General features: G+C 27.7%; 1 protein-coding gene across 1 annotated transcript in view; it reads left to right on the top strand.

The window, feature by feature from the left end:
* The window catches only part of LOC111035715 (calexcitin-2), an 84,552-nt gene that overhangs the window by 50,793 nt on the left and 19,396 nt on the right, over positions 1-14,363 (top strand). Inside the window, exon 3 of the mRNA XM_022317445.1 lies at positions 6,727-6,779. Within this exon, the coding sequence (XP_022173137.1) occupies positions 6,727-6,779 (53 nt within the window). The remainder of the gene's footprint in view (positions 1-6,726; positions 6,780-14,363) is intronic.

Here is a 14,363-nt window from a genome sequence, read left to right as displayed (position 1 = left end):
AGTATACCAAACCACAAGACACCTTACAAAATATTTATTCTCCATAAAACTCTAAAATAATTTTAAAATTTTAAAATTTAAGATTGCGTCACAATATATTAATTCTGAGCCAATATTCCTCCATGACAAATGCTCCAAAAGTTATTCTACTTGTTTATTTTGAAATTTATTAGAAGAATAAATAAAAAAAATAAAACATAAATAAAACATAAAAATAGTTTTCTGCTCCTAAATAATTATTGATTTATTTATCTAACATATCTAAAAATAATACGGAAAACGGTCTTATTGAATATACAACTTAGATATACATTTAAGTCTTAACTTATAAATATTATGTTTAAATTTAGCTTAAAACCAAGGGAAATTAATCCAAACATTGTTATAAACTTTACAAGACTATTCAAATACTAAATGCGGTGTAGGTTCAAAAGTGTTTACGAAACTTGAAAAATAAAGGCTGGTCTATATTTAATAATATGCTCCTATTATTATCTTATCCAACTAACATGCAGGCACTAACAGTTTCGAACTAACATATAATTATAATGGTGTAATAGTTTCAACTTTTAATAATACATACTTAATAAAGTGCAAACATCAACTCCGTCGTGCGTATATAAAGTACATATAATATAATAGTATAATTAGTACTCTATAAGTGAATGACTATTGCGAAAAATAAGCATTCAAATATTAACAGGTAACCTATAATTAGCTTAAAGATGTGAAAATTCCTGTAGAAACTTTTCAAATAGTATATTATCATTTAATAAACATATATTCGTTCCGTTCTATAGGTGCTCTCTTATACGGTGGTGTAATATATGATAATCTAATAGGTACCTAGTCATAACACCATTTATCCAAAGATTTATGTGACCGATTTTCTCCCAACAGTATAATAATATAAAATTGTACTGAATATCTGTATTTTGTTTGTGTGTTAAAATACATTATTTTTTAAATAATTTTGATATTATTCGTTTTTATATTTATCGATTTTTTTATTTCTCCTATGTAAGTACAATTTGCTTTGTTTAATTGTAAATTATTAAAATAACAATTAGGTGTTTATTTCTTAAATGCTCCTTTTTAAACCCAACAATGATGTCTATAAACCGATTTCCGAATCACTTAAATTATGATTGTTAAAACACTTATCATTTATCATGTAGGTATTGTGATATTATGTATATAAATATATGCCAAAATATTTCCATCGAAAAAAACTTTTACGGTAATGCTAAATATATTTAACGTTAAACAGAAAACAACAAAAAAAAACCCATAAAGTCAACTTGTGTAAACCAAATGCTATAATTTATGTATAAATACTAAAGCGTTAGCTTAAGATTTATAAAATTGAAACTTTCCCTAGAGATTTATTTATCTGCCTGTTTACTTGCAGTATTTGTTATTAGCAAAAGTTATACTGCCAATATAATCCACATTCCCAAGTGTAAGTACATAAAACTATGGAGTTTTCGCTGAATAATTTCGAAATGCTTCAAATGATTTTTTTTTCATTTTTTTTCAAAACTTATAAGATATTTAACATAATAATAACATAAAAACGTAATATTTGATAACAGCTATTTATAAGTAACCAATGTAGTGTGTATGAAAGCACAAACTTTTTAATTTATTGCTGGATAAGCATTCATCATTTAAATTTTTTTATAACTTTTTATACAATGATTTCATACATATATATAATATATATTATTTATGAACTTTATGAACACTATACAAACGAGAAAATCAAAGTTACGAAGTATTTAAAAAAAGGTATGAAGTCACCTAATCATCCAAAACTAAAATAATTCACGTATTATAGTCTCAGCGTGGCTTACGATGTTGATAAATTCAACTGAGATTAGTGCTCGCTCAGAGTTCTATACGATCACAGCACAGATTGTATAATGTGGTCAATGTCTGAAAGAATCCTTCCTAGTCCTTTAAAGTTTAAACGGTCATATCTGAAATTCTGAACTTACTGAGGAATACATAGGTGCACATTGAGTCTTAAACTCGGGAGTGCTAAAATATTTCACCCTAAAGTGACCCGAGGGGGCTTCGCCCCTAGCCTCCTATAAGGCTATTCAGTCATACACACCAGGCATAAATTAATTTCGTTTCAAATAAAATTATAAATTACTACTTTAAAACAAATCGAAATTGAAATGAACCTGATTTTCAATAGAGAATATTTTTTTGTTCGGTATATTACAACCGATAATTATTACAACGACTATTACATCCTTCAATGAACAAGGGATGCGATCAGGATCATGCACATTTTCACTACTTTCATCATTTTTGTTTTTACATTTGTTTCATTCAATTTAAATATACTAAACATATTTAAACAGGAAATTTATGTCCATGGCATCAGCGCATTACCAATACAAACTGGAATAAACTCATTCTTATAAACTCAAAACTACACTTTAGACAATATTTTTAACTCCAAATAATCGGGGGGTGCTAGTTAAGGACCTGTATACCTAACCTAAGAAAGCGTCAGGGCAGGACACCATATTTTGGAGTCACCGTGGTCCAGTCACGTACGATCTCTGTGACGTGATCCTTCACTGATCGAGAGTGCAATTTCCGGGCGACCAGTGATCAAGAACGCCTTATGAACACTCTGAGATTATTCGGTCAAGGATAGGCTGTTTCGACGTTGGACATTCAAAATTTACGGGAAATACATCGGGGACGAACGTCGGTTAGCTATAGCCCAATTTTCCGAAGTGTCTCTTGGGAGCTAGCATTGAAAAGTATAATTTTGAATACCGCTACCTGCAATATTTACATAATAATAATATGTAGGTACTCTTGTACTCGGTTACTTTTTTAAGCCCTTTTATTCCCATACGTGTTTAATATTTATTTTAAATACAAAATGTTGGTAGCAACGTTTAAGAATGTTAATGCATATTGAATCGGTAGTTTTTTTTTTTAGGAATTCAACAACATATATTTTAGTTTTATACAAACAACTTCGTTTAAAGATACAAAAATAAACAATGCATTAAAGATAATATCGAATCGTTATCCAAAGGGCTGTTATTTACCTATATCCATGATACAATAATTGTTTACATTCATGACACGAATATTTTCTTAGTCTAATCTAAATGGGCCGCACTATGATTGTGTGTAAGTCATTAATATTACTGGAAATTAAACAAATTTTAGAGCTTCAGAGAACATCTCGGGAGAAAACTAATTACACTAAAAATAAACTTAGTCCTATACCACAAACTCTTGCCTCTCCTAAATGAGACTATCTATGTTTAAACTTAATAAAGAAAACTCAAAACCATTGCTTATTTTAGCTGGAAAAACCATCGAGTATGAAGGTGACAACTTTTTTTTAATATGTGAAAGCATTTTAATATGTACCCTGTTCTAAAGAATTCTAGTTGCATTTTAAATACTTTTTTTAAAAATATTTATTGCCCACTTAATGAAACACTTTTTAAAAGTACTTTTTTTAAAAACAGATGGTCGTTGTACTAGCAGGCCACTTCTGCCTAGAATACAGTTTGGTTATATCATTACTTTTGTAGTTCTGTCGTCCGTTATTTGCAGTAGTCTGAACACTTTGTGGTTTTTATCGGTACCTATATACTCAACGTTGAGTAGAGATGCCGACTTCCGAATGTCGTCTCTCCGGTTCATTTCACAACCTAATATTATATTATAGTTACAACAAAAGGCTAAATTTTGGGATAGCGCTCAAGAGAGCTGGCCGACGAAAATCCAACAAAAGAGATTAATGGACCAAGTTAACAGATTTATCGTTATCAGTAGCTAAACAGCTTTTACTGAAGAAAAGGTCAATATTTACAAACATTTTTATAGCGTATGCTATTTGATATCTCCCGATTAAATTATGTTAATTTTAAAATAAATGTACCCTATTATCTTAACTAATTTATTATAGCATCTAAGAGAGAACACAGTAGCCCGATAACAATTTTGTACGAAAATTATGTCAAGGGAGGAATAAATAAAAATAAAGAAAGACCCGGCTAGCCTGCTTTTTTCGGATACATTAAAAATAATAATAATACATAGAAACTGTTTGGTATCAGAATATATAGTAAAAAATAATATATCAATTCAGCAAACACAGCACTTTCAATGTTTATTCGATCAATCATATTCAATAATGGAGTATAAATATTTAAAAAGTTTTATCATAATACTATCTTTTTTTTTTATGTATAAGTACCTAATATATATATATACATTCAAAAATCATAAACAAAACCGTTCATAAAAAAAAAACATTTTCCGTTAATGTATTACTACACTTCTTTTAAATTATCAGATAGATTAATGCTGATATTATTATATTATCATCTATAGAGTATTTTTTTATTAGGTAGGTACGAAAAGTAAATTAATTTCAACATTATTGTATGAATATATTTAGTATACGCTCATAATTAATGCAAATTGACAGAATAAAATAAAGTTAAAAACACCATAAAATACCATAATATAGAAGTTTGCTTCTCAAACTTTATTACTTTTTGTAGAATTGTTATAAGGATTGCAAACCATACAAAAAGTTATAATATTTAAACAACAAAGTTCAGCACTTAGTTTATTAACTAGTAGTGCATAGTGTACACTGTACATTATACACATTATTATTTTCTTAAAATCTATTAATGTATTATGCAAAGTAATTTATGCATGAAAGCAATAAAACTAATGCATTTATACATGAACGAACATGATTCAGTAAAGATATTCAATAGGCCGTGCAGTATTGTGTATTAAAATATACAAAAGTGATAATTTAACAATGATTTCAAAGACGAGGTTGGTTAGATTTATTTTTTTTACAGGACGGTCTTTACCTTTTCAATGCTACCTAGTAAAAACAAAAGGTTGGTGATTAATATTTTCGACTTTTACAGTGCCTATTATAAATGTATCATATACACATTACAATACTAAATACTCGATCACCATACATTCATATCTAATAATTTATTTAGATGTTTTACATATTTTCATTATGAATTATGTAGGTACCTATATTACCAATTGTGCGTTATTTAGTCTTTAAAATAAAAAAAAACTGTATATTTTATCATAAAAACAGAATTTAAAATGAAACTTGCATTGTTCAACTCATACTTACTAAAATAACTACAAAAATACATAATATTTAGTACACACTTTATAAAATACTCCATACATGTAAGTATATTATTATTTGGAGTATACGTTTGCAGCAACTTCTAACCTGTAGTAGGTACTAATTATTATAGTAATAATAATAATTAATAACTAATAAATAAACATGCCTCTCATTTCAAATTTTCTACATAAACTCTAAATTGGCAAAAAGTAATTATTTCATACATCACGTTATATCATGGTAATTTAATATAATTATTAGATATGGTTATTTACGTGTATCAATTTATTGTCAAACTCAATTAGATTGAATTATTAAACTTACAACAAGACTATGATTCAAATTGCACTTTAAATGTTGGGAATACTTTTTGAACAATAGATATGATATTATAATACAATATAATACACATCAATCTATAGACAAAATCATTGATATATTATGTTTCTTATTGTATTGGAAAATATTTTTGAAAGAGTTTAAAAAAATACTTCAATTTAGTTTCGTATGGTTTTCCCCTAAAAATTGATCTAAAAGCTAAGACATAATATTGAGTATTTTAGTTTGAAGTGAGTTAAACATACAATAATTGTTCAATAGTTTCAGAAATCAATGCTTGGTATTAACATTCAGTATTCTCACTATAAAATCTGACGAACTTAAACAACAATTTATCCCACACTGTGTGTACTATAAAATATACATTGGTAATTTATTATATTAACATATTTGTCGTTTAGTAGGTTCTATAATATTATTACCTATGTAATATGTATAGTCTGTATAGAAAACCTTTTATATACCTACCTGTTGTGTTTGTCCGTCGCTACTTTCAATGCCATGGTTACCAATAACCATTATTGATTTTATACAACAAAACTATAAAAATTATATTTTCAAGTCTGCCTATAATTGTTGCTTTTAGGAATTACTTCTTTCGTAAAATCGTTTAATTTATGTCGAATTAATTAATGTTTCCACTGACATTTTGTTTATCAGACACTATTTTATCACATGTTATTAATACATTATGATTATGTATTACTTATCTATTTATTTTATTTACCGTAATAGCTGTAGTATTAAATTTAATCAAACTAACATAAGTTATTGATAATATTTAATTTCAACCTCATACATTTCGTATTATAGTTACTAAGTAACGAGCCTACCCATGTAGTATAATATATGCCAGTTTATTACTTGGAAGTTGTCTAAATAGGGAATCATGAATTCGACATGCCTACATCCGATCTCACTATTAGTAATTAAATATTTCCTGCAGAGTATATATTATATAATATCATAAAACATTGGAAATTAAAAATGTTAAATCACAAAAAAGTAGATATCGTTTTTCTATAATGTCGATGGTCATTTTTTCCAAGCTGCACTCTCGTGTCGTCCAACTGTTCCCAAATGCGATGCCCATCATTGAAAATCTTTCTCCGTCGTCATCTTTCATTATGACGTCTATGGGCTATCGTATAACTGTCAAACACTTTCCCGATGTAATTGGACGATTATTAACCGTTATTTTTGGTGTGTTTCAGACGTCAACTCCAGCGGCACTATCGACAAGAAAGATTTTGAGATCGCCATCGAAGTGAGTGATTACTGTTCAATTTTTCAATGATAATTTATATAATAATTTATGCCATTCACCAATAATATAGTATCATCACGTATGATGATTGATATGACTTTCATAAAACTGTGAATTATTAACACGAAGGTAAAAAAATAGTAACATCGTCTATTGCAGTATAGGTATAATATTTATGTTACGATTAATGTATACCATGAACTTTTTTTTAAAACCTAATATCATTTTTTATTTTTATTACAATTAAGAAATATATTAATAATAATAATGATAACTGTTATATAATATTAATAGAATGACAAACAAATCAACTAATATCTTTATGTTATTTTTAAGATAAATTAAATTATTAAATCTTATCAAATCAAATTATATAGTGCGGTATTTATTTAATTAAATAAATCACAAGTACGTTCAGGATGCATATTGGTACACTTAAGATTAGTCGTTAAGCACTGCACTTCATTAATTAACCGTTGGAAATGTCAATTTTGTATTTATTTTATATTTTTATCGTATATTTTTAATAAAAAAAAAATATTGCCAGAGCTTACTTCACTAAAACCTTTGCACATTTCAATAGCGATTAGGTGCATTAATAAACTGTTTATCGAAATGTTTAAAAATGTAAAATAAAGTAATCCGATAATATGATTTAATGCAACAATATATTGATAATTCAAATGTCTTTGAAATTAATATGTTACATAATATTAAAGTCAGTAAAATACTGAAATACAAAAAATACCTTAAGCTTTGAACATTCCATATAGAATATAAAATACTCAATATAATACTATAATAAAAACTATATTTTATCCATAAATAATTCTGTGGTAAAAATATAAAATATCCATCATGAATCTAGGAACACCTTAGCAAATAACGTGCATCGGTGGTTTTACGGTAGTTTTTCGTAGTTTCCTGATAAACCACAAGAAAATTACAAAAATTACCTCTTTAAAGTACTATTTGTGTAGAATTTCCAATCAATATAGAACTATATATTATGAAACTTTAGAAATGCTCTTTCTACTTGAAAAGTTTTAACAAACATACTAAAAAAACCCATTATTGTAAAATCAATTAAATTTATTGAACCACACTGAAATTATTAATTTTAGTAAGTATACGCACTATATTTACACAATAAATTAAAAATATTAAACGAAATGACAGCATACGAAATAATATAGTAAAATAGTTTTTATATAATATATATTATGTATTTAGAAGAAGGAATTTTGATTAAATAAATAAAATAAAATGTGTTATTTGATTACCTATACTTAAAAAAATATTATAATTTATTATTCCCACCAAGCTATTTTTACTATTGCATAACTAAATTTATTTAAAAACGTTTAAACATTTTAATATTTAATCTGTTGTGCTTCATATTGTGTAAATCGTTGACGTACTGTTAGAATTTAAAAAAAAAACCAAATTTGTTTCTTGATGAGAATAAAGGTCATTATGGTTGAATATAATATATTAGGTAATAAAACAAACCTTTGATATAATATAGATAAAGTTAACCTATTATTCTTACGACAAATCTATTTTGGTTACATACATATTTGTTCTGTCAGCTCGATTTAGCTTGCTGAAAGTGATATGGCTATTGTGACACACTAACAAGGTCTTAATATTTTCACTTAAGTGGTTCACGACCAACAAATTAATTTAAATTGCAAAATATTTTAATTTTAGATAACTTTAAAAAAAACGGTACCTAGATTCTCGACTGAAAGTTTATATTTCTATCCATATAATATCTCTCCCAAACTTTAAGTATGGGATACTATTGGAATAAAATGTATTTATATTATAGTTTCACGCATTCCTATTATTTATTGTATTATTTATTGTACATTTATATTTTATACTATCCACCATATGCGGCATCCCTAACATTTCACATTTACGTATTGCGGACATTCTCCTGATATACCCTGCGGCCAGTCGAAGTGGCACGTCCCAAGATTTCATCTTAAATTTAACCCTGCAGGCATATATAGAGTGGCCATATTTGTATTGAAAATATAATAATAATAATGCACTAAAGTTTTGAAAATTGAAGTTTGACTTTGAGAACGCATGTCGCATTATATCACTTTGAATCGAATTTTTTTATTTTTCGGATCATGGAAAATCACGTTTGTCGCATGTGTGCTCTGCTAGACCAACTTCGTTACATAGTTTCGAATGTTACTAACATTTTCCAACCAATTCATCGCAATAAATAATAAACTTGGTATATTTCCAACAAGTCGTACGTAATCAGACCCTGCACACACCTTCACCTCCGTTCAATTACGTGATGTACGAACATATTTTGTGTTTTCTCGCTAATTGTTAATGCGTATAGTGTTAGCAAAACACCTTTGAGTGTAAAATCCAGTTATCCTTTAAATTGAAAAAGTAATCTTAATCAAAAACCAACAACAGTTGAATTGTTTTAGAGTCTATAAGTGGAGTGCGGAATGTTTATTGGTTTTACAATAGTGTGTGTGTGTGTGTGTGTGTGTGTGTGTGTGTGTGTGTGTGTGTGTGTGTGTGTGTGCCTATATAGGCATAAGAAAAATGTATTATAGTATTTTAGGTTCGAAGAGGAGAGAGAAATACATTGGTTGTTCAATGATGTTTGTGTGTGTGTGTTGTTTTTTTTTTTATATGTTGTTCAAGTCATCATGTCTCGGAGTAGAATATTTGCATCAACCTTAAACTTTGACTGTAGTTTCTTGATGCAAATGTGTACTAGTTGGTGTTTTAGGGAAAAATAGGAAAATGTATTCTTATATATTATTATGTTTCTAAATAATTTAGGAAAACTTTTTAAAAAAGAGCAAGAAACAGCAAGATAGAAACAAATCATTCTTTTCAGCTTTTTTTTTAATTGTAATTCCAATGCCACTCTAATTTATTTAAAAAAAATAAAACTAAAAAGCGATATAAAGTGATATTCACTGTGTAGTGTATAGCGTATGCTACAAGGTTATAAATGTATTCCTTTAATCGTTATATGGAGTTATCCAATTTTTTTCGTTCGCCAACTTTACTCTTTCCGTAAGCCTACATAGCTTTATACACCTATTCTATATTGTTTATTTTACTTATACATTTATTCTTTTCAAAATAATCCTCTTTCGTCAAACCACATCACCATCACTTATCTAACTTTTCCACACATTCACATTACTGTCCTTATATATTTTTCTTTGCAAACAACTATCTTAAGCCTCTTTCTACCTGTACGCTACGTAATAATAAATAGCAATCCTGAGCTATATAATATACATTTCGGTATTCCACACTATTTTCTTATTAACGTATTTATTTATAAGTTCTATACCTAGTTATCATTATTTTAGTACATTTGAAATGTGAAAGTTTAAACTTATTTTTAACAGTATGTATTCAATTTGAGAAGCAAATAGCCCAAAAATCGCTCATAACACGGATACAATTTTTAAGAACTAATTTTAAAAATCTTGTTGAAATAGATAAATAATGAATTTGAATTTTTTTTTTTTAATTCAAGTAATTTTGCAATCTTTAAAGGAATATTTTTTATAATAAGCACAAGTGATGTTATGGATTTGTAAAAAAAAGTATTAGAAAAAATTAAAAGAAATAAAATAAAATAAACTTTACAACAATTTAGACAGGGGGTTGTGTGAAGTGGCCATCCTTTGATTAAACTTGTAAAAGTGAGGGTTAGTCAGTTAGTAGATTACGACACCACGTTCGTTTTCAGCGTCTTCTAAGGTCACTAGTTCTGAGATCAAGGGGTTCCGATGGTTGTGGATATTGGAGTTCATGCGTAAAGTTGAATATAAACCTTAATTATGATCTCAAGTTATATATTGACATCATAATTTGCATAAAACACTGTAAGAAAATACTAAATCCTTAAAAGCAATGATAATTGATTGTACTATGAAATTCTTAATCTTACAAATAACAAGTCAATTTTTTTATGTATGAAGATTTAATCTAAGATAAACGGTTTTTTCGTACTAAAATGTAATATCTTTAATTTTTTTGAAACACTTAAAAAAACATATAGCAAGTAACGCAAAGTATTAAATTTAATCATATAGAGGTAATAATTATATTATATTTGAATTCAGAACACTGCAGATTAGTGTTAATAAAAATAAAATACAAAATTTAATAAAACCTTAGATTGTAGTTGTAAAACAATTTGTTTTTAAAATAAATATGCTTGCCTCATCAAAAACACGTTTCGTTGTAATTATCTACCCGTATTATTTTGTACACTCAATAAACAGTTATATAATGAAACTATTAAATACTTAATACTTAATACATATTATATATTTTTTTTGCTTCTGGGAGTAACTATGGTCACGAAGAGTAAACCAGTGTATTATAATGTAATGCCTAATAAAATAGTATTTTGTAGACGTATCGGGAAACTCAGGTACCGTCGGACAGTAACAAATAGATAATAACCGAATAGGTTTAGGCGCAAATCAGACCAATGTTGTACGACCGCGAGGACACATCAATTATTGATGGTTTGGATAAATACTAAATAGCGCTGTGAAAAGTATAATATAATTCAGAACAGTTAGAGAGATAAGTAGCTGATACATATATATAGTATGCATACATTTATATATGCTTATATATTTATACAACGTAGGTATATTTAAAATGTATTCTCTGGGGTCCGAGATCTAATTTAAGAGTTTTTGATCGAAATAAAGTTTTAGTTCAATATTTGTTTGTAATTTGTGTACCTTCGTAACATTACAGTACCTCAAAGGCATACAACAGGAATTCGAATAGTGATTTTGTCTCGAAGCAGTCGTTTCGCGCAATAATAATAAATGTCCTGTTGGTGTGGAAACCCTACACTGCTTTTTGGCGGTAGACAGTTGTAGCAGTCCAGGAGATAGTATGATTGTTACAAAAATATACAATCATTATATTTTATGGTTTTTTTGTTAATAACGTACATATTTGCATAATATATAACGTGGAAATGAATAAAGCTGCAGTCGTGGCTACCCGCGGAAATAAACGGTATACGGCTGATAGATTATACCGGATGATGTGGGTTTCAGTGGTTTAAGAGTCTCGACTTCGTGAAATTATGGATAACGTCGAGCCGGTCCTTTTCACAGGCGAGTTTCAATTTACATAATATTATTGCAATTCGTCCGCGTCGATAGCGTTGCGCTGCCTAAAAGCTAACCACGTGTCTTTAAATTTACGAATTGAAAACAATATTTTATAATGCAACTCACGAGTCACGAGTGACCTTACGACGAATTATTTGGTACGAAAAAAAAAATCGATTTACAACAGGCACATTTTAATTTATAAATTGTATATACATTTATTATAAGTAGTTGTTAAAAGTCTTTGATGTGCTTGTTTATTTTCATTTAATATTTATGAAAGCTGTTCCTTAATGTCCTGATTATAATACTATTATAGGTACTTGCCAATAAACGGTTTTCTTTTCGGATGGATTTTAATGCCTGAAATCAAAATATTCATAAATCTTTTCGAGCTAATAAACCGGCTATTATAGCGGAGCTCGAGGATTAAACATAATATAAGTATAAACAATTATACGGTATACGCACTATTACTGTATACGTTACAAACAATGAGATTAATTTCGTTACTTTGCACAATACCCATCATGTACCCTTTTTTAAACGTTCCCGTATATGCATTCAATTATAATATGAAATATAAAGGTTCCATATAATAGTGATTATTTGTCGAATAAATATTAGATTATTATTTAAATATTATGTATATATAGTTACTATAATTATTATTGTTTTTATTTACAATTACAATAGGTTACCGTTTATTTTTTAAACCATTTATTTCACTAATAATGTAGAAGGTACAATGTTCTTAAATCTTGCCAAAAGCCCGTGTTTGAGACACAGAACATATTATGTAGAACTTGGCACTTGTAGGCACAGCCATTATATTATGATCAATGTCAAACCACTTAAAGTTTAGTAGTAGTGTTTCCATGGTCCATGATACATAACTATCATAAATAATAAATATACAAAACAATAGAGTAGGTAGGAAGATAGTCTTATCTGTATTGTAGAGCGTATTGTAGGGTTAGCGACTAAGCGTCAAAGCTAATAGAGAATAATAACTGTAACAATAAAATACTGGGAGAGTCCCTCTGCTGTATTCTAGACATCAAGTGTACCTCTTTATTGAGAAGGTCAAATTCAAAGCGTTTTTTACTTTGACCCCTTGAACTTCTAAGTACAAACTATGTACAATTATTTACTAGAAACCACCCTCTAAGTTTAGATTTGAAGATATTTTACTGCTCATTAAGCCTCAGGGTAAAGTCAGGCACATAGAACAATTTTTTTTTTTAAACACAATGTCAAATCCAATACATTCATTGCAGCGGTTTTCAACCATGATACCTACCTATTATTTTCAGGAAATATATAAGTAAGTATAATAATATATTTCATTGAATCTTTATTAATACATATTCTGTGATTCATTAAATCTAAAATCGTATTGAAAAATATTGACATGTAGGTAACAGAAAAAAATACATTTTTAACAAACTAAGTGTGATATTTATACTTAAATTCAAGTTTTAACTTATAACTTACAATATCACATTTTTCAAATAGTTTTATATTATACGATATTACTAGAAAAATTAAAAACATAAAAATATTGTAAATCTAAATAAAAAAAAAGCTTAAAGATAGTGATTGCTATGTTTGGATTTTTAATTATATCGTAGTAATGCCTAAAGTATTTTAATACCGCTCAAGGAATAACATTATAAAAAAAAAATATATGCTTTAGGACATAAAAGACAATATTAAAATAAAAACCCTTCCATCTCTAGCTGTATCATAATAACCAGAAAAATGTTTGTCGTTTATATTTATTTTTAACGTACTTTTGTTTTTTTTATCATCTCTCTCTTAGCATTTAATCTCTGAGACATCTTGTAGATTTTTATTTCCTTTCATTTTCGCCCTTTAGCCTCCACCACAAACATGACTGTTTCACTGAAACTGTCTGTCACGCAAAGTAAACAACGTTGAACGTTTACTCCGACGCATTTATAGTCTTTAACGATTTTTCGGATGTCTAAAAAAAGAGAAAATTCAATCATTCTGAAATTTTTAAATACATTTCCAACATGCTCAAGGTAAAAATAATATATAAACAGTCAAGCAGAATGGGAAAAAATCTCTATTCAGGAAAAGTATTAAATTTAAGTATAAAAAAAGCCAGTTGTAATAAGAAAAATATAAATCATAGAGTTGTTTGATTTTTATTGGTACCTAAACACAAATCGTAATTATTGATTTCATTCACTATTATTTGACATAATACTTTATTATAACATAAATGGGTTTTCAATTTTTACTAACAACTACGATAAAATCCATTAGAAATACTTCAAATAGTGTTGATGATTCAAAAATAATGTATATTCGTTTTGAACTCATCACATTTTATTCAAGCTTTAATTGTTGAAGGAAAATTATTTGTTTTGGAATTTATTATTTGGAACATTATAAT

Source organism: Myzus persicae, unplaced genomic scaffold (assembly GCF_001856785.1).
Source record: "Myzus persicae strain clone G006 unplaced genomic scaffold, MPER_G0061.0, whole genome shotgun sequence".
In the NCBI taxonomy this organism is placed as follows: domain Eukaryota; kingdom Metazoa; phylum Arthropoda; class Insecta; order Hemiptera; family Aphididae; genus Myzus; species Myzus persicae.
The sequence above is the reverse complement of the archived record's forward strand: the minus strand, read 5'-3'. Positions and strand labels throughout refer to the sequence as shown.